Source organism: Heteronotia binoei, chromosome 11 (genome assembly GCF_032191835.1).
Source record: "Heteronotia binoei isolate CCM8104 ecotype False Entrance Well chromosome 11, APGP_CSIRO_Hbin_v1, whole genome shotgun sequence".
NCBI lineage: Eukaryota > Metazoa > Chordata > Lepidosauria > Squamata > Gekkonidae > Heteronotia > Heteronotia binoei.
Genome location: NC_083233.1, coordinates 10,724,623 through 10,746,402, shown reverse-complemented (window position 1 = coordinate 10,746,402; position 21,780 = coordinate 10,724,623). Strand labels below are relative to the sequence as shown.

At 49.3% G+C, this 21,780-nt stretch overlaps 1 protein-coding gene and 2 non-coding genes across 3 annotated transcripts in view; all 3 read right to left on the bottom strand.

Moving 5' to 3' along the window:
- Positions 1-21,780, bottom strand: part of TRPC5 (transient receptor potential cation channel subfamily C member 5) — a 222,750-nt gene that overhangs the window by 69,784 nt on the left and 131,186 nt on the right. The window contains 1 exon segment of the mRNA XM_060249986.1: positions 13,248-13,584. Within this exon segment, the coding sequence (XP_060105969.1) occupies positions 13,248-13,584 (337 nt within the window).
- TRNAP-GGG (transfer RNA proline (anticodon GGG)) lies at positions 9,379-9,450 on the bottom strand. Its single transcript has one exon. It is a non-coding gene; the product is annotated as a tRNA-Pro (tRNA).
- TRNAP-GGG (transfer RNA proline (anticodon GGG)) lies at positions 9,912-9,983 on the bottom strand. The gene has a single exon. It is a non-coding gene; the product is annotated as a tRNA-Pro (tRNA).

The window sequence follows — 21,780 nt, the reverse complement described above, 5'->3', positions numbered from 1 at the left end:
GCCCTTTCAAGCAGGGAGGGCCTTGGGCGCAGCTGCAGTGTGGTTGTCTAGAAACCACCTCAAGCCTGCAGCAGCTCCTGCCCTCGTCCACCACAGCTGGGCCCCAAGAGGCTCCTGGCATCCACTGCTGCTGAGTCCGGAGTGGCTCCTGACATGCGCCGATGCTGTGGCTGGGCCCCGAAAGGCTCCTGGCATCTGCCCATGCTGCCACTGCAGAAGCAAAGTAAGTGCATTTTCTGCACTTTGGGGAGAGGGGGGGATTTAAAAATTTCTGCACTTCGGAGTGGGAAGGATTTAAAAATTTCTGCATTTTGAGGTGGGGGGATTTAAAAATTTCTGCATTTCGGAGTGGGAAGGATTTAAAAAATTCTGCATTTCGGAGTGGGGAGGATTTAAAAATTTCTGCATTTTGAGGTGTGGGGATTTAAAAATTTCTGCACTTTGGGGCAGGGGGATTTAAAAATTTCTGCACTTTGGGGCGGGGGGATTTAAAAATTTCTGCACTTTGGGGCGGGGGGGATTTAAAAATTTCTGCACTTTGGGGCGGGGGGGATTTAAAAATTTCTGCACTTCAGGGCGGGGGGGATTTAAAAATTTCTGCACTTTGGGGCGGGGGGGATTTCAAAATTTCTGCACTTTGGAGCGGGGGGGATTTAAAAATTTCTGCACTTTGGGGTGGGGAAGATTTAAAAAATTCAGATTTCTTTGCCAACCTGGGGAGTGCCCCGAGGTTGCTGAGAAATCTGTTTAGTCTCCACATGAAAACTCTCCTCAACTATCCTCAGATGGGGGCCATGGGTGGCTATTAGAACACAAGATAAAGCCATGCCCTTCATACATTCCTTGAGTTACTGATGCACACCCTGGGACAGCCCAGGAAGGCACCATGACTGCACGGCAGAGCGCTTGCCTGGCATGCAGAAGGCCCCAGATTCAATCCCCAGTGTCTCCAGTTCAAAGGGTCAGGTCGGGGGTGATGTGAAAGACCTTGCCCCCCTGACTCTGGAGAGCCCCTGCCAATCAAACAAATGATACCGGCCTGGAGAGAGCCACAGTCTGGCTCAGTCGGAGGCTGCCTCCTGCACATTCTGTCAGAGGCCTCGGGGAGTTGCTGCCAGTCAAACTCGAGAGTCAATGGCCAGGCGTGACTCACTAGAAGACTGAACAGACGAAGCAGCTTGAGAGAGAGAGAGACGGGCCACTCGCAGTGCTTTCTCCAGCTGGCAGCAGCCTCCAGAGCCTCACGCCTTGTCCTACCTTAGCCCTGAACTAGGCCAGAGGGAAAGTGAGCTGACAAAGCCCACGCTCCGGCATGCAGCCACAAGGGTAACTTCCAGGGCTGTTGATACATTGCTAAAATGTTTTCTATTTTAACCTAAGTGCAGACTAGCAGTCAGGCTGCTTTCTAAACATTTTATTATTCCATCAAACAAATCAGCCAGTATCATAATGCCCCTGTATAAATCGATGGTGCGGTCTCATTTGGAGTACTGTGTGCAGTTCTGGTCGCCGCACCTCAAAAAGGATATTATAGCATTGGAGAAAGTCCAGAAAAGGGCAACTAGAATGATTACAGGGCTGGAGCACTTTCCCTATGAAGAAAGGTTGAAACGCTTGGGGCTCTTCAGCTTGGAGAAACGTCGACTGCGGGGTGACATGATAGAGGTTTACAAGATGATGCATGGGATGGAGAAAGTAGAGAAAGAAGTCCTTTTCTCCCTTTCTCACAATACAAGAACTCATGGGCATTCGATGAAATTGCTGAGCAGTCGGGGTTAAAACGGATAAAGGGTGATTAACATGTGGAATTCACTGCCACAGGAGGTGGTGGCGGCCACAAGCATAGCCACCTTCAAGAGGGGGTTAGATAAAAATATGGAGCAGAGGTCCATCAGTGGCTATTAGCCACAGTGTGTGTGTCTGTGTGTGTCTGTGTGTGTGTATACATCCAGTCCAACATTCTGTGTCACACAGCGGCCAAATATATATATATATTTGGCCGCTGTGTGACACAGAATGTTGGACTGGATGGGCCATTGGCCTGATCTAACATGGCTTCTCTTATGTTCATCAGCATCTCATTCCCGATGGTTTCAGCAGTCGTCCTCTGGATGTTGATCCGAGATTCCCCTGTGGATCCTCCTACCAGGTGGTGATCACAAAACGGCAGGGGAAGAGGCGAATGCATCGATCCAGCCCGGCTTTTGAAAACTTAAGAATATTGTTTCGCATTCGCCGTCTTGACTTGCGACGAATATGACTTCAGAAGGGTTGAGCTCAAAGTGCTTTCAAACGGGAGCCTTGAGATCGGACGCAAAAGAACTGTAATGTTTTCTGGAAGGGCTGTCAGTGCCTTCCCTTAATGGGAAATTGTGGGAGTCCATGTGGAGTAGTGGTCAGAGCCCTGGACTCTGGTCTTGGCGATCTCAGTTCGAATCTCCTCGGTCTGGTCAGGTTACTCTCCCACAGTCTAATACAACTCACAGAATAGTACAAAGGGCAGAAATATGTTAAGTTGCTCTGAGCTCCTTGGGGGAAGGTTAGGATAAAAGAGGGACAGGATTCACCTGCAGAGTTGAGGAGGAGATAAACCTCAATGGAATAAGTGCACAAGGAACATCCGCTTGCGTTTTTTGAATCTGGAGAAAGCTTAGGACTGGAATAAAATCTTGCTTGTGTGCAAAGGCTCCTATTTGCATTAGACTGCAAAATGCATCCCTTTCCAGAGCCAGTTTGGTGTAGTGGTTAAGTATGTGGACTCTTATCTGGGAGAACCAGGTTTGATTCCCCACTCCTCCACTTGAACCTGCTAGCATGGCCTTGGGTCAGCCATAGCTCTGGCAGAGGTTGTCCTTGAAAGGGCAGCTGCTGTGAGAGCCCTCTCAGCCCCACGCACCTCACAGGGTGTCTGTTGTGGGGGAGGAAGGAAAAGGAGATTGTGAGCCGCTCTGAGACTCTTTGGAGTGGAGGGTGGGATATAAATCCAGTATCTTCATCTACCTCACAGGGTGTCTGTTGTGGGGGGGGGGGAGGTAAAGGAGATTGTGAGCCGCTCTGAGACTCTTCGGAGTGGAGGGTGGGATATAAATCCAGTATCTTCATCTACCTCACAGGGTGTCTGTTGTGGGGGGGGGGGAGGTAAAGGAGTTTGTGAGCCACTCTGAGACTCTTCGGAGTGGAGGGTGGGATATAAATCCAGTATCTTCATCTACCTCACAGGGTGTCTGTTGTGGGGGAGGAAGGGAAAGGAGATTGTGAGCCGCTCTGAGACTCTTCGGAGCGGAGGGCGGGATATAAATCCAGTATCTTCATCTACCTCACAGGGTGTCTGTTGTGGGGGAGGAAGGGAAAGGAGATTGTGAGCCGCTCTGAGACTCTTCGGAGTGGAGGGCGGGATATAAATCCAGTATCTTCATCTACCTCACAGGGTCTGTTGTGGGGGAGGAAGGGAAAGGAGATTGTGAGCCGCTCTGAGACTCTTCGGAGTGGAGGGCGGGATATAAATCCAATATCTTCATCTACCTCACAGGGTGTCTGTTGTGGGGGAGGAAGGGAAAGGAGATTGTGAGCCGCTCTGAGACTCTTCGGAGTGGAGGGCGGGATATAAATCCAGTATCTTCATCTACCTCACAGGGTCTGTTGTGGGGGAGGAAGGGAAAGGAGATTGTGAGCCGCTCTGAGACTCTTCGGAGTGGAGGGCGGGATATAAACCCAATATCTTCATCTACCTCACAGGGTGTCTGTTGTGGGGGAGGAAGGGAAAGGAGATTGTGAGCCGCTCTGAGACTCTTCGGACTGGAGGGTGGGATATAAATCCAATATCATCTTCTTCTTCCTCTCCTGCTGCTGCTGGCTGGGTCTGAGCACAGCACCTTCTTTGGCACTGCCAGTGCTCCTGGGCCCTTTCAAGTCAGCCTTGTTATGGGGAAGGGGAGTTTCTTTTTCTGAAATTTACTTTTTTCAGGTAAAGCCATCAAATTCATCGTAGGGATTTCTCTTCCATTTCTCCTTGGTTTCTCTCTGAAGGGAAACCGATGCATCCTTTTGTAACATCAGCCCTCCTGATTGTCTGACGTGGCACACCACAGTGGAGCGGGGGGGGGGGGCTCTAGCAAGAGCGTAACAAGGTTTGGGAAGGCATTGCCTCCCTCTGTGGCTCCCCAGAATCAAATTTTTTGCAAGGTGGCAGGGCCTTCCTGCCTGCCCCTCTTCTCTTTGCATCGAAACGGAACTGATTAGCAACTGACTCCCAGCTCCTAAAAAGAGGGAATGAAGTGGATTGTTGAATTTCAGGGAGAAACTGGGGAAAAGGAGGAATTAAGAGAATTTCTCCTAACAGCCCTTTTCCAAGTTGTCCCTCTGCCCTGGCCGTGATTGAAACTTCCTTTCCTAGATCCCGCATTCTTTGCCTGCAGAAACGAATCAGCGGAAAAGCTTCTGACACAACAACCCAAATGTTACATTCATTGTGAGTAATCATTGTTAGACTTGTTACTATAGTGACCGAAATACTGTCTGCACAGAACGTGACTGTTCTTTCCATTCATCTTTCTCCGTTTCCAAGAGGAGGCATTTTATAATTTCTTTCAAAGGCAGAACTTATTTGCAGGGAAACGTTGCCTTAATTCCTCCATTTAAACCCTATTATGCCTTTGTTTATCGGAGAGCAACAAAAACCTTTCAAAGAAGAGAATGTGAGTGCGAGAAGACACCCAAATAGCTAGCCGAACACAAGACACATCATCAACTTATTTACAACAATCTCTCCTCTTTGTTTCCTCATTGTTTCCCCAGAAGAATTGCAGGCAATTTAATCGGGGAGGCAGGAAGAGATGTGTTAACACATCACACCAGGTTAGGCAATTGTTCTCGGCTGTGGCTGCGAGCCGCACATCCCTTTCTGTGACGGCTCCTTCCCGTGGCTTGGCACTCTCAGATCCTCAGTCTCGGTTTCATTTTTAGAAACTGTGATTGAACTGTGAGAATAGTCTGCATGAAGAAACACGAGGCTACGAGAGGGTAATGAATTATTTTTAAAAATCACTTGCCTGCTCACAAATCCAATCAAACTTTTAATTTTTATGAGGTCTTATGAGGCTCTGTTGGAATTAATGAAGTGTATAAAACATTATTTCAAACTATCATTATTAGTGACAAACCAAACCACTGTGGCTCACCTGGGCTCTTTGTGCTCTCCTCCAAAAAGCTCATCTATAGGGTGGAATGAAGAAGCAACAGGAGAGACACCGGGAAAGACAGTGAGAAGACATGAAGAACAGAAAGAGAGAGATGTGCAGAAAGAGGGAGAGCTACTGATGAGAAAAGGAGATAAAGAGGATATGCAGATATGACAATTTTGTGCTGTATCAACAGAAGTATAGTGTCCAGATCACATGATGTGATGGTATCTCTTTACTCTGCTTTGGTAAGACCTCACCTGGAGTATTGTGTTCAGTTTTGGGCACCACATTTTTAGAAGGATATAGACAAGCTGGAAGGGGTCCAGAGGAGGGCGATGAAGATGGTGAGGGGTCTGGAGACCAAGTCCTATGAGGAAAGGTTGAAGGAGCTGGGGATGTTCAGCCTGGAGAGGAGGCGGCTAAGAGGTGATATGATCACCATCTTCAAGTACTTGAAGGGTTGTCCTATAGAGGATGCTGTGGAATTGTTTTCTGTGGCCCCAGAAGGTAGGACCAGAACCAATGAATTGAAATTAAATCAAAAGAGTTTCTGGCTCAACATTAGGAAGAACTTCCTGACCGTTAGAGCAATTCCTCAGTGGAACAGGCTTCCTTGGGAGGTGGTGGGCTCTCCTTCCTTGGAGGTTTTTTTAAACAGAGGCTAGATGGCCATCTGACAGCAATGAAGATCCTGTGAATTTAGGGGGAGGTATTTGTGAGTTTCCTGCATTGTGCAGGTGGTTGGACTAGATGACCCTGGAGGTCCCTTCCAACTCTATGATTCTATGACTAAGAGGGAAGGAGGGTGTACAGCTGTGACCAACAGAGGAGGAATATGCAGAAAGAGCAAGAGTTACAAATGTGACCAACAGAGAGGGAGTGACCTGCAGAAAGAATGAGAGCTACAGATGTGACTGATTGAGAGGGACGGATGTTCAAGAAAGAAGATGGTAGGACTTTCTTTTTCCTTGGGAAATGCGGTGGAATGGAGTTCTGGAACCTCTTTGCGGAAACACAATTCTCAAAAAGTGTTTAAAAGTTAACGAGGGGCACCCAGGTGGTTCTCCTTCATTTCTCTCCTGAGACTCCAGAAAATCTTTTTCCGGAAAAAAAAAAGCCCTGGGTACAGATGTGACTGACAGAGAGGAAGGATGTGCAGAAAAAGTGTGAGAACTACAGATGTGACCAATGGAGAAGGAGGGATGTGCAGAAAGCTCTGGATAAGGCCAACAGAAGGGGAGTGAGAGCTGTAATTGTAAGCAACAGAGAAGCAAAAAGAATTCCAGTCACTGGCTGCACTTGTTGGTGTAGGGAGAGGGGCACTGACCCCATGGTCAACCTCATGGCCCTACATTCAGTCCCTGGCAGCTCCAGTCAGAGGTGCTGGAAAAGAGCTTTCTCTGCTTGAGACCTTTGAAAGCCACTACAGTTTGAGAAGACCAGGCTGGATTTGATGGGCCAAAATTGGGATCTGGCAGCTTTGTTTGTTCAAGTGGGATAAGCCAGCACCCTTTCCCTTGAACAACCTGGGAATGGTTTGTCTCACCCCACTAGATTGCCCAGGACCTCTCTCCCCAAATGCACACCTGGACAGGTAAGGTGGCTGGAAATTGAAAGCATAAGAACATAAGAAGAGTCCTGCTGGATCCGACCAATGGTTCATCTAGTCTAACATCCTGTCACATACAGTGGCCAACCAGTTCCTCTGGACAGCCAACAACAGGGCATAGCGGCCAAGACCTTCCCCTGAGGTTGCCTCTTGGCTCTGGGATTCAGAGGTTTACTGCCTCTTAATGTGGAGGTTCCCCTCAGTCACCAGGGCTAGTAGCCAGATAGACTGATCCTCCATGAATCTATCTCATCCCCTTTGAAAGCTGTTCCTTCCTGCAGCCATCACATCCTCTGGCAGTGAACTCTACCTTTTAAAAACTCTCTCTGTAAAGGAGTATTTCCTTATGTCCATCCTGAACTTACTGCCCATTAGCTTCACTTGGGATAAAGGCAAAGGTAGTCCCCTGTGCAAGCACCGGTCGTTTCCGACTCTGGGGTGACGTTGCTTGACGTTTTCACGGCAGACTGTTTACGGGGTGGTTTGCCATTGCCTTCCCCAGTCATCTACGCTTTCCCCCCAGCAAGTTGGGGACTCATTTCACTGACTTCAGAAAGATGGAAGGCTGAGTCAACCATGAGCCGGCTACTTGAACCCAGCTTCTGCCGGGATCGAACTCAGGTCATGAGCAGGGAGCTCGGACTGCAGTACTGCAGCTTTACCCCTCTGCGCCACGGGGCTCTTTCACCAAGGAGAGGGAGAAATAATGCTCTTTGTCTATCAAGCCAATGAGGAAGCTGCGTAGCAGATTTCAAATGACCTGTGGAAAGAAAAACAGAGCTGCCAGGCCCGCTTCATATCCAGTCCAGTCTTGTCTCATTCAGCTCAGCCAGTTTTTCCTCTGTTGTTCTGAACCACCCAAGCAGGTGGAAGGGGAAGGAAGACCCATTTCCCAGTCACCAGTTCCACCATCAGGATCTCTCAGGGCCAGGCTGCCTCACACGGAATCAGATCATTGAAGCTGCCTTATACTGAATCAGACCTTTGGTCCATCAAAGTCAGTATTGTCTTCTCAGACTGGCAGCGGCTCTCCAGGGTCTCAAGCTGAGGTTTTTCACACCTACTTGCCTGGACCCTTTTTTGGAGATGCCAGGGATTGAACCTGGGGCCTTCTGCTTCCCAAGCAGATGCTCTACCACTGAGCCACCGTCCCTTGACCCATCAAGGTCAGTACTGTCTACTTAGACTGGCAGCAACTCTCCAGGCTCTCAAGCAGAGGTCTTTCATATCACGCCTTGCCGCCTTTTAACTGGAGATGCCAGGGACTGGACCTTCTGCATGCAAAGCAGAGGCTCTTCCACTGAGCCATGGCTATCCTAAACAGAGTCAGACCCTTCTAAGGCCGTTCAAGTCAGGGTATAACTCCGCTTTGGATGCCACCCTTCAATTGCCAGGGATGTATCCAGCCGGCGAATGTGTTTTAAGACTGTATGTTCGCGTTTGTCTCCGTGAGCAGTGTCTGAGTCCTTGCTGCCTCTCAAACGCACTGATCCCAACTCCCCCTTTCTCCTCTCTTTGTTTTGGTATTCTAATGAACCAATTTGCTTTGGTTTGAAGTAAGTCAGTGCTCCTTATTCTGAACTGTCTCCACTGTCCCCAGTACTAGGAAAGTGAGGAGAAGGTCAATATTTTGCAGCGCTGCCTTGCGTTTGGCTTGCTTTGCCTGAGCAGCCACAGACTGCTGTCCAGGGTCCTGAAGGAGGCAAAGGTGAGCTGCCGCATCTGCTCCTTTCAAAGATTATTCTGCTGGAGGTGATGGTAGAACCCGATTCCCCCTTCTAGGGTTTTTTTTGTGGGGGTATCTCAGATCCTTTTACTGTTTCCCTAAGCAAGGGCAGCTCTTTTGGTTAAGTGTGCAGACTCCTATCTGGGAGAACCGGGTTTGATTCCCCACTCCTCCACTTGCACCTGCTGGCATGGCCTTGGGTCAGCCATAGCTCTGGCAGAGGTTGTCTTTGAAAGGGCAGCTGCTGTGAGAGCCCTCTCCAGCCCCACCCACCTCACAGGGTGTCTGTTGTGGGGGAGGAAGGTAAAGGAGATTGTGAGCCGCTCTGAGACTCTTCGGAGTGGAGGGCGGGATATAAATCCAATATCTTCTTCTTCTTCTTCTTCTCTTTTGAAACACAGCTCAACCAGCCAGTGTCCATCAAGAGCTGATGGATGGTTAGACCTGCCCTGGATAGCCCAAGTAAGCCCAATCTGGTCAGATCTCGTAAACTAAGTAGGGTCGACTCTGGCAAATACTTGGATGGGAGACCTCCTTGGAATTCCAGCAGTCAGGTGGCTTTATTCAACCACCTCTCTGAACATCCTCTAGGCCAGGGGTGTCAAACTCATTTGTTATGAGGGCCGGATTTGATGTAAATGAGACTTTGTTGAGCTGGGCCATGTGTGTCATAAAACGTAATGCAGGATCTTACTCGTGTCAGAGGTCAAGGCTGCTTGAACATATATGAACAACATATGAAGCTGCCTTCTACTGAATCAGACCCTTGGTCCATCAAAGTCAGTATTGTCTTCTCAGACTGGCAGCGGCTCTCCAGGGTCTCAAGCTGAGGTTTTTCACACCTATTTGCCTGGACCCTTTTTTGGAGATGCCAGGGATTGAACCTGGGACCTTCTGCTTCCCAAGCAGATGCTCTACCACTGAGCCACAGCCCCATTCATGGCTCTCCAGGGTCTCAAGCTGAGGTTTTTCACACCTATTTGCCTGGACCCTTTTGGGGAGATGCCGGGGATTGAACCTGGGACCTTCTGCTTCCCAAGGAGATGCTCTACCACTGAGCCACCATCCCTCCCCTGCTCTCCAGGGTCTCAAGCTGAGGTTTTTCACACCTATTTGCCTGGACCCTTTTTTGGAGATGCCGGGGATTGAACCTGGGACCTTCTGCTTCCCAAGCAAATGCTCTACCACTGAGCCACCATCCCTCCCCTGCTCTCCAGGGTCTCGAGCTGAGGTTTTTCACACCTATTTGCCTGGACCCTTTTTTGGAGATGCCAGGGATTGAACCTGGGACCTTCTGCTTCCCAAGCAGATGCTCTACCACTGAGCCACCATCCCTCCCCTGCTCTCCAGGGTCTCGAGCTGAGGTTTTTCACACCTATTTGCCTGGACCCTTTTTTGGAGATGCCAGGGATTGAACCTGGGACCTTCTGCTTCCCAAGCAGATGCTCTACCACTGAGCCACAGCCCCATTCATGGCTCTCCAGGGTCTCAAGCTGAGGTTTTTCACACCTATTTGCCTGGACCCTTTTTTGGAGATGCCGGGGATTGAACCTGGGACCTTCTGCTTCCCAAGCAAATGCTCTACCACTGAGCCACTGTCCCACCCTGCTTGCACCGACGAGGGACGGGAAATGTATCTGTTCTACTGAAGAATGCTGATTGGCTTTCCTAATTCTACTTAAATCAATCCCCTTTCATAGTACTGCAAAGGAGAGAAGAGATTTTCACGCCATATGGTGCTTTATACTCAATAGTGCTTAACTTTTAACACTTAACACTTGGCCAGTGGGGAATGCAAGTAAGGACAGACTGCTACGGAGGGGGGGTGGGCGGGGAAACCACAGAGGAAAAAAAATACTTCAGCCACATGCATCATTGAAGCTTAGAGTACCAGGGCAATATTTTGAGCGCTATGGCAAAACAGTATCCAATCACCTCACTTGACCTGGGCTAGGTTTCACAAACAACCCCAGAATGACAAACACCCTGTTTGCGAACGAAGAGAGTGGGAAAGAAGTTCCTCTCCGGAGAACCAGCTGGGTGCTGGATGGCTTTTGGGGATGGGATGTGCGCCAGCTGGGGATGTCATCTCTAGCGTGGGATCTGCAAGCGCAAAGCCCTCCCACATGCAAAGCAACATGCCAGGCCCAGAGATCTCAGTGGTGCTGAGATGGAAGTGGAATTGCAGAGAAATCCTGCAGCTATTCACACCTTGGTTCAAACCCACTGGGGATATTAGAACTTCCAGCCTACCTGGAGTGCAGCTCTAGTATGAAATTAATCTGGAGAGGCAAGACCACCACAAAGACCTGTGAAGGGGCAGGCACAACAGGAAGCATCATGTTTGCCCGGAACAGCCTCACACCCTCTGGACCACACTGCGTCCTGCCCTCTTATTGGAGGAGGAGATTTCAAAGACAGCCGGGAAGGGCTAAAGGTTTTCATGACTGGTGAATGCTGCTCCCCAGGAACTGCACTGGCTTCTGTACTTCATCTATTTCTCACCCTCCCTATAAGGCAGATTTAGGCGTCAGCCTTGCTTGCACAAAAATTCCCTTCTCAGCCAAATGCAAGCAGCTCTAACTCCTCCCCCTGAAGTCCAGGAGAAGAAGAAGAAGAAGATATTGGATTTATATCCCGCCCTCCACTCCGAAGGGTCTCAGAGCGGCTCACAATCTCCTCTACCTTCCTCCCCCACAACAGACACCCTGTGAGGTAGATGAAGATATTGGATTTATATCCCGCCCTCCACTCCAAAGAGTCTCAGAGCGGCTCACAATCTCCTTTACCTTCCTCCCCCACAACAGACACCCTGTGAGGTGGGTGGGGCTGGAGAGGGCTCTCCCAGCAGCTGCCCTTTCAAGGACAACCTCTGCCAGAGCTATGGCTGACCCAAGGCCATTCCAGCAGGTGCAAGTGGAGGAGTGGGGAATCAAACCCGGTTCTCCCAGATAAGAGTCCGCACACTTAACCACTACACCAAACTGGCTCTCCTTCAAGACCCACAAGATACCCGGGGTATAAACTTCCGAGCACCTTCAAGACCCACAAGATACCCGAGGTATAAACTTCCGAGAACCAAAGTTGCATCTCAGTTGACTGAGCATCTGCTTTGCCTGCAGAAGGTCCCGTATTCAACGCCTGGCATCTCCAGGGAGTCGGTGACCTCTGCTTGGAGGACCCTGCAGAGCCTCTGCCAGTCTGAGTATCCAACTGGCAGAGCAACTGGCAGATTCAGTGCAAGGGAGCTTCACGTGAAAGCTCATTTTGTCTCCAAAGAACAAAGTGCGAGGCCAGCGGCACCTTTAAGAGCCACACAGTTTTATTCCAGGCGTAAGCTTTCATGTGTGCACACAAAAGCTTATGCCTGGGATAAAACTTTGGGGCTCTTAAAGGTGCCGCTGGGCTCACACTTTGTCCTGCTGCTTCAGACCAATGAAGCCACCTCGCCTTGAATCTGTCTACAAAGTTTCTGCCAGGGAAGCCTTGTTGGTCCCTCAAGAGTTCCTGGACTTGAGTCTTGCTCTTCTGCTGCAACATAAGAACATAAGAGAAGCCATATGTTGGATCAGGCCAATGGCCCATCCAGTCCAACACTCTGTATCACATAAGAACATAAGAGAAGCCATGTTGGATCAGGCCAATGGCCCCTCTAGTCCAACACTCTGTGTCACATAAGAGAAGCCATGTTGGATCAGGCCAATGGCCCATCCAGTCCAACACTCTGTATCACACAGTGGCCAAAAATTTACATATACACACTGTGGCTAATAGCCACTAATGGACCTCTGCTCCATATTTTTATCTAACCCCCTCTTGAAGCTGGCTATGCTTGTAGCCACCACCACCTCCTGTGGCAGTGAATTCCACATGTTAATCACCCTTTGGGTGAAGAAGTACTTCCTTTTATCTGTTATAACCTGACTGCTCAGCAATTTCATTGAATGCCCACGAGTTCTTGTATTGTGAGAAAGGGAGAAAAGTACTTCTTTCTCTACCTTTTCCATCCCATGAATAATCTTGTAAACTTCTATCATGTCACCCCGCAGTCAACGTTTCTCCAAGCTAAAGAGCCCCAAGCGTTTTAACCTTTCTTCATAGGGAAAGTGTTCCAAACCTGTAATCATTCTAGTTGCCCTTTTCTGCACTTTTTCCAATGCTATAATATCCTTTTTGAGGTGTGGTGACCAGAATTGCACACAGTATTCCAAATGAGACCGCACCATCGATTTATACAGGGGCATTATGATACTGGCTGATTTGTTTTCAATTCCCTTCCTAATAATTCCCAGCATGGCGTTGGCCTTTTTTATCGCAATCGCACACTGTCTTGACATTTTCAGTGAGTTATCTACCACGACCCCGAGATCTCTCTCTTGGTCAGTCTCTGCCAGTTCACACCCCATCAACTTGTATTTGTAGCTGGGATTCTTGGCCCCGATGTGCATTACTTTGCACTTGGCCACATTGAACCTCATCTGCCACGTTGACGCCCACTCACCCAGCCTCAACAGATCCCTTTGGAGTGCCTCACAATCCTCTCTGGTTCTCACCACCCTGAACAATTTAGTGTCATCCGCAAAGTTGGCCACTTCACTGCTTACTCTCAACGCCAAATCATTTATGAACAAGTTAAAGAGCATGGGAGCCAGTACTGAGCCCTGCGGCACTCCAGCCCTGGTCCCTCCCCCTGCCGTGCTTGTTGCCAACTTCCGGGCGTTTGTGGACTTACCCAGGACCCAGGGGAGGATCATCCACTCCACGACGGTGGGCGGAGGCCCCTGCATGTGCAGGTCAGTCCTGACAATGTGCTGTGAGGCCAGCAGCAGCATGAAGAGGAAGGTCAGGTAGGAGCCTGTGTGGCAGATGAACTTGATGAATGGCTTCTTGATGAACAGTCCCAGCCTGCTCTTGGGGGCAAACAAGTAGGCCACGGAAAGGACAGGGAAGAGCAGCCCGATGGTGATGCAGGTCAAGAGTTTCACCGCCCAGTGCTTCCGCCGCCACCCGGGGAAGCCGTCGTACCAGAGAGTGGCCAGCAGCTGCTGGCAGTTGGGCTGGGCGACAAACTGGAAGGGGAGAGAGAGAGAGAGAGAGAGAGACAGATGGGGGCGGGGGAAGAAATGGGGCCGGTTAAGAGGGGAACCAGGCCCAGGGAAACAACAGAATGGAGCCAACCATGCAACAGCAGCCATTATGGTTGCCAGCCTCCCAGGATGATAACAGATGGGTCTCCAGGCTGCAGAGATCAGCTCCCAAGGAGAAAATGGCTGCTTTGGAAGGTGGACCTTATGGCCTTTACACCCTTCAGAAATCCCTCCCCTTCTCAAATGCTTCCCTCCCTAGGCTCCACCCCCAAATCTCCAGGCTGCTGGCCATCCTAAGCTGGGTGCTATGTTGATTGCCCTCCTGTGCCATTCAGGTTAGAGTCCAGGTCAGCTCATACAACTGCCATGCTTGCCTTTCTCCTCTGGTTGCCTGGGAGGGGCTGTGGCTGAGTGGAAGAGCATCTTTTGGGAATGCAGAAGGTCTGGGGTTCCATTCTCAGCATCTCCAGATCCATAGGTCAGTCAGGACCTCTGGTCCTTGGGCTCCAGGGCTACCATTCAACCTGTGTGCTGAAGGTTTCCTATAGCCTCAGATGTCACCAGAGAAGGAGTTTCATGCACTTTAGTTCTTCTCCTTGTGACACACAGACATTTGCTTTGGACAGGTCTTCCACAAAGATCTCATTCTCTGTTCCAAAGAACCTTCTTGTCCAGCTGTCTCGTGTTCTTGTTCCTCCTTGGTTCCAGTTCCCTTCACTGAATTTGAACTTGTAACCCCTCCCCACTCTCATCAGGTGGTTCCAATCTTCCTGTCTCTGGCAGGTGTTGCCTGTCATCTTTAAGTATGCATTCTGCTATTACTCTGTATCAGTTCCAAAATGTCAAGCAAGCGGATCTCAAAGTAACCAGTCCTTTAGTTGAAACAAAGTATAGGTTTATTGATAAGCCATGTGCTTCTATTGAGCCAAGAACTGGAACTGATACAGAGTAATAGCAGAATGCATACTTAAAGATGGCACATCAAAGGTTTTATCAACAAAGCTACAATTACTAAACAGTCCTGTATTCACGTGTGAAAATTCACACAGTACTTTCTTTATCTCCCTGCGGTTATACTTCCTGGGTCCAGGCTTGGCCTGGGAAAATGTCCCTGTAGGCTTTATCTTCAAAGAGCGAATTCCTGCATTTGTTAGTAAAAGCGAAAGAGGCGCAGGGAGGAGGCGCCGACTAATTTTCTACTTTGATGTGCCTCAGCTTTGTTTCAGGGTTAGTAACAGGTACAGCTTGGCAGTTATATTCTGATAAACATAGACAGTTATGAAAAAAATAAAACATTGCTTGACATTGCCAACTGTAGGCTCCATAGGGCCAGGTGGAGGGCATTCCAGGAAATTCTCCAAGGATTGTCTCCAAGGAAATCAGTGTCCACCTCCTTTTCCCCCTTTCTGTGCAGAGGTGTCTGGATGTCAGGTATCTCCTTGGGAGGTGCTCGCCTTCCAGGGGTGGACTGGGTGCTCAGGTGGACCAGAGAAGCCCAAGGAGGTGGGACACAAGTGTCAGGGTCCTGATGGGGGCTGACGTGGTCTGAATCTGACATGGGGTCCGAACATCCAGTTAACATGACCAGGTGGTAGGAAAGGCCTCTGCCCGAGACCCTGGAGTGCCATTGCCAGTCTGAGTAGACTAGACTGACTTTGATGGACCAAGGCTTCATATGATCATATGAAGCTGCCTTCTACTGAATCAGACCCTTGGTCCATCAAAGTCAGTATTGTCTACTCAGCGACTCTCCAGGGTCTCAAGCTGAGATTTTTCATGCCTACTTGCCTAGACCCTTTTTAGGTGGAGATGTCAAGGATTGAACCTGGGACCTTCTGCTTACCAAGCAGATGCTCTACCACTGAGCCACCATCCCTTCCCTTCAGTATAAGGCAGCTTCATGTTCATGGGAGTGCACCTCACATGAATGTTCAGTCAGGTCCACCAGCTCCACAGACAGCTCCCTCTGTCCACTTCATTTCAATCCCATTGGGTACGTTAGACTGAGTGAGAGCAACTGGCAAATGCTCACTTGACGGCTCAGGAAAGCTCTGAACTTACAGCCCCTCAGGGTTGACAGCCTCCAGATGGAGCTCCCAGAATTAGAACCAATCTCCATGTGACAGACATCTGTTCCCCAAGGGTGGGCTCTATGGCATCTGAAGTCCTTCCTCTTCCCTAGACTCCGCCCCCAACCCCCTGGGATTTTACAACTAGGCTGCAGCCAGAGGAGCTCTTGGGACACAGTGGAGAGCTGTGCACGAGGGGAGGGGGCATCATGTTGCCTTTCTGAGTGGGTTGGGGAGAGGGCTTCTTCTGTTCTGCAAATCACCCCAAGACGGTGCTTGTCCTCAGTGAAAATATGTCATTAAAAGTTAAGAGACCCCATACATCATTCAAGAGGCTCTTTTGAGATCAGTTTAAGAAAAACAAACAAACAATGTGCCACTAAAAATAGCTGTTATGACTGTTAACCGAGTCTGCCCCTTGGCCTCAGTGGGCAAAATGTTGCAAAAAGGAGGGTCTTAAGCGACAGAACAAAGTTTGAGTCCAGCAGCGTCTTTAAGACCCACAAAGTTTTATTCTGGGTATCGGCTTTCATGTGCATGCAACACTTCTGCAGACACATACTGGAGTCACTTTGTTTCAGAAAGGAGCTGAAGCAGACAGCCATGGCACTTGGCACCCAGTCCAACAGATCTGCTCCCTGGTCACTGACTCGCAGCCTCCACTAGCCTCAAACAAAAGGACTCTTCCAAAAAGGAACAATTTCCTCAAGCGAAAGGATGGAGGCGGGGGTGGGGTGGGGTAGGGGTAGGGATTTAGGCTTTTGCTTAGCCACTCAGCCATTGATTCATTCATACTCAAAGAGCATAACGATACAAAATGGAAGCAATAACGTAACTCTGAAATGTATCCAGCATTGTGTGTCTTAACTCTGAGCCAGAAGTTCCCAACATTTCCTGCCAAGGGACCTCTGAGAAACAGGGCTGTCAAGATGCAACAGGGAAACGGTGAGGGGGGGGAGGGACATGCAGCTTTCATGGGGGCAGCCTATGGTTGCCAGTTCTGGGCTGGAAAATACCTGGAGATTTGGGGTTGTGCCTGGGGAAGATGAGGTTTGGGGGGGAGGGGTCTCAGCAGGGCATAATGCCATACTGTCCACCTTCCAAAGCCACCATTTTCTCTTGGGAAACTGATCTCGGCCAGCTGGAGATCAACTGTACTAGCAGGAAATCTCCAGGTGTCACCTAGAGCTTGGCAAGCCTAGGTAGCCTTTTCTCTCTGTAGTGGAGTCTGCTTCCTCTCGGGGTTCAGAATCACACAAGGGCCAAGGCAAAGCTGCCCAGGTAAGCTACAAGGACCTCTTCTCCAGCTCCTTTTAGCAGGGTTTAAAAAAACTATTCCATTAAGTTTAATCTTGATCAATAAAAAGTAGATTGGAACAGCTGGGCATGCATGTTTTCTCCCTAGACCTACTAATTCCCCACCTCTCCATATCTGATTTCTGCAAAACTGTATTTACAGTTTCAGCCTTCTAAAAACATTCCTCTCTATTAGGGACCCTGGGTCTCAGTGTGAAGCTTTTTATGCATTCTGCCTCAGGGTCAAAATAGCTCGTGTTTGTTGCCAGCCTTCAAGCTGATGTCTGGAGAGGGAAGAGATGCTGGCTGCGCAGAGGAGTGGACTCCATAGAGCTCTACCCTGCGGAGGCTTCCAGTCATTTCCCAACCCAGATCTGGCAAGCCTCGTTCAATATATGCACTACTGTTCTTTCCCCCTCTCTATAGACTCAAGTATCTCCTTGAGACTGTCGCATTTACCCACCTGGATTTTTTTACTATCATCATCAACATCATCATCCAAACAGAAAATCATGTAAGCAAAAAAAAAAAAAAAAAGGCAAGAAAAAGCAAAATAAAGGAGAAAGGAAAGAACCCCCCCCCCCAAAAAAAACCCCTAAGAGGCACAGTTTTCGGACCTTCTGAAGGCACCTGGCTTGCTCCTGTAGGACACTGAAAAATTGTAGATAGAGTTGCCAACTTCCAGATGGGGCCAGGCAGGCCTCAGACTCAGTGGGAGCTCACAGGAGCACAGCTCCTGAACCTTTCTGAGAGTTCCACCTCCTCCTCCTGAGAGTTCCGCCTCCTTGTCCATTGAATAGTATCGCAGCTGCATAACAATCCCTGGATGAGCTCCACCACCTATTTTTCTACAAAATGACCGCTGGGGCACAGGACTCCTGGTGTTTCAGCTGATCACACTAGAGATCAGTTCCCTTGGACAAAACGGCAGCTCCAGAAAGTGGACTCCTTGGCATCACATCCCAGCTGAGCTCCCTCCCCTCCCTAAACATAACCCTCCACAGGCGCTGCCACCAAAGCTCCAGGAATTTCCCAACCTGGAGCTGGCAACACTGATTGCTGGAGCAGAGTGGCCCTTGGGTGATCCAGCAGGGCTGCTCCTTTGCTTAAGCTGGGCCAGCAACACTGGATGGTCCCACTACTGCCTCCTCTGTATGCTGGACGTCAGTTATAACTCTTGTCAGCCATTCCCAGCAGGGACGACTCCACACACAGTCAGGACTGGGCCCTTGAAGTGTTTTTATGGTGCTGCCCCCTCTCCCCCCATGGCAGAGACAAAGAGGTCTGCTTTGGCTCTCAGGCTGAACACAAAAGGCAAAAAAGATCTCTTTCCCAAAGAATGCAGAGCCTTGGCCATCAGCAGGGGTCATCTGTGGCTTTCGAAGCCAGCTGTGTCCATGGGATCTGTGCAGCAATTATTCAGACAAAAGTCAACAGGCACAAAATGCCTTTCCCTTCTGCCTGAGAACCCCCCAGTTGATTCCCCCCCTGGAGGAGCCAGCAATGTTGACATTAGAAGGCTTGGCTTCTAAACAGATCTGTGATCTCCCTTCCTTTTTTAGAAATTAAGCTTCACCTGATACTTTACAGGTCACGGCTAGCACCTAACTAGGGATGCCAGCCTCCAGGTGGGAACTGGGGATCCCCTGGAATTACAGCTCAATTAGTCTGTCTGTCTGTCTGTCTGTCTGTCTGTCTGTCTGTCTGTCTGTCTATCTATCTATCTATCTATCTATCTATCTATCTATCTATCTATCTATCTATCTATCTATCTATCTATCTATCTATCTATCTAATACCATCAGAGACCCATCAAGTAGCATAACATAGCACAGCACGACAAAATATGCAGTCTAATCAAATAACAAAACGTACAATTCAAGGCAGACACAATTTAAAACCTAGGCGTACAAATGCCAATATTCCAGTTCTAAAATTTCAGACTTAAAATTGAGAAAATAATTAAATATTTATCCCTGATGACTTTTTCCGGTGTTTTATAGCTCGCATAGTAAATGTCACCACCTTTAAGGTAATTTCCTGGTCCCTGCCAGCTACAAACTTATCTAAATAAAATCTGGTATCCCTCCTCAGAAGTTGGCAACAGATCGGGGATATCTAGGCCATCCGAATATTCTGATAAAGTTTGCATTCGAATTGTGCATGTTCCCTTGTCTCTATCTTCCCCTCCCCGCAGATGCACAACCTTTCTTCATATGGGCACTTTTTGTATTTGCCCTCTGTAACTGCTGAGGGAATTCCAGCTCATCTCCGGAGGACAGAGATCAGTTTCCCTGGAGGAAATGGCTGCTTTGGAGGGTGGACTCTGCGGCATTGTACCCCACCAAGATTCCTGTCCTCCCCAGGCTCCACCCCCAAATCTCCTGGAGTTTGCCACCCTGGAGATTGCAACCCCCCCCACACCCCTCCCCCACACACCAGTGGCCAGAGGGGGACTTTGCAATCCTATCCCTCCCCTTCTCACCCCTGGTGTTGCTTGGGCGCATTCCGTAATCCTGGCCTTGCTTCCTCCTCTAGTATGAAACTGTGGCAAAAGTGTTTTACTTCCTTTCTGGGTGCCACCAGTCCCCAAACATCATTTTCATTCTACTCTATAATCTTTCTTCATTTGCCCTGCAGAAGAAAGAACGCGTGCGCGTTGCATACATATTATCTTTCCACATGACTCCACCATATGGGACAAGCTTCCATGTGAGTGGAATACGCTGTGCTGAGCCAAATCAGGGGAAGACTATAAAGGATTGAATCGGCTTTGTTTTATATTCGCACCATCCATCACGCCTTAGGCAAGCGCCGTTCGGTTAAGGCCACCATCCCATTAGCATCCCTGGTCCCTTTTTAGCAACAATGAAATTATGATGCATCAATTATCCATGTTCTGTAATCAGCGGGAAGGACATGAGGCATTTATTTTCACCCAGCAACCAAGCGGCTCCCTTCTCCATCTTCCCTTGATTGTCAGGCAGAGGTGCGAGACGAGGCAAAACTTGTTAAGCAATGGATGGGGCTTGGGACATGAGATCAATCAATCAATCACCTTTTATTTATATCCCGCCCTCCCCGCCGAAGCAGGCTCAGGGCGGCTAACAACAAAATTCAATATACATAGTACAGAACAACATTTTAAACCACAATTAATTCAAATCTATTAAAATTCTAAAACAGTAAAAATTAATATTTTGTGCTATTACCTAGATGGCGAACTTACTTAGCAGTTCTAGTCAGTGAAGGCCATTCGAGATGTCAAGTGTGCTCATTTCTGGACCACATTTTACTATGTAGAGAGTGGGCCATCAGCTCTCCAGCTCTCCCCCATTATTTACAGCCCAGAGGGTACGTAGAGAAAACATCTGGCCCTGGGATGTTTATACTTTAGGCTGACCTCCCCCCCCCCCTTTCACACAGACAATTCTTATTTCTTCACAAAAGAGTGTGAGGTTTGATGTTTCCAATAGCCTAGGATTCCTTAGTAATAAAATAGATAGTTGCTTAGTAACCTCTGAACCCATGGGACTTCCTCCAAATAATGAGGTTTGAAATGGTGGAGATGGCCAGAACTCTCAGGGAGAAAATGCGAGCGAACAACGCCTTCATGACTCAAGATGTAAGGAGGCAGCTCGACTGGGCACTGCAACCACCAGCGCCGGGGGGGGAGGGGACAACCACAACAACCCCCCCACCCCAACCTCATCAACCGCAACAACCCCTACCCCCACCGCCGCAGCAACCCCAACTGCCGCTGCAACCGAGGCCAGTAGTTATGGTAGGGGCCGCAAGTTGGATGCCACCTTCGATGGGGACCCCGAGGAGGTGGAATACTTTTCGATAAAAGCTAACAGCTTCATGTACTATTGGGGGCACACCTTCCCCGATGAGTTCAGCCGAGTGGATTACTTAGGATCCAAACTGAAAGGGGCCGCCAAGAGATGGTACGTGAGCCTCTATGAAACCCGAAACTAGATATGGTGGCAGCGTTCCTGCGGGCACTACTGACGCAGTACGAAGACCCCTTGCAAGAGACGTGAGCGCTGATGACCCTGCGAGACCTACAACAGGGGTCCAAGACAGTAAGAGAGGATGCGGCAGAATTTCGGGCCAATGCCACCAAAGTACGGGGCTGGAACGAGCAGATGAAAATCGAGCAGTTCCAGAGAGGCCTGAATGCAAGTGTGCTGGATTGAATCCTCCAACAAGCTTGCCCTACATCGCTGGTGGGGTGGGTGCAACTGGCGGGAGACGTAGAGACCAACATGAAGCGAGTGGCCAACAGCAGCAAGGGAGTAAGGGGGGGGGACGTCACAGCCGGGGACAAAGGCGGAAAGGCAGAAGGTAGGCCAGTCCGGGGGAGCATCCAAACCACCCACACCCTGGCGCTGTTTTCGATGTGGAGACCCTAACCACATGGCTGCAAACTGTCCTGAGAGGCCTTGAGCCCCCCCCCCCCACTCCGAAGACCAGTGCGCCCAAAGCAAAGAAGGCAGAGGGACAAGCAAAGGAGCCAGCAAAGGGCAGCTCGGCATCTGCAACTCCACAGGAAGAAGAGATCATTGTCATCGACGAACTAGGAGAATAATCCTGGGAAGAAGAGCCGGTGGGAAATGAGAACAACCTGCACTGAGCGGTGCCGAGCAGCAGGTCATAGAACTAATGGCACCACTGAGGGTGAGAATTACGGGGACTTTGTTTTTCATCCCACTGACTTTACTGAACCTTAACCTTAAACGTTTTATATGCGCCCGAGCGCTACTAGATTCTGGGTGCACCAGAGACATAATCACCCCCAAACTAGTAG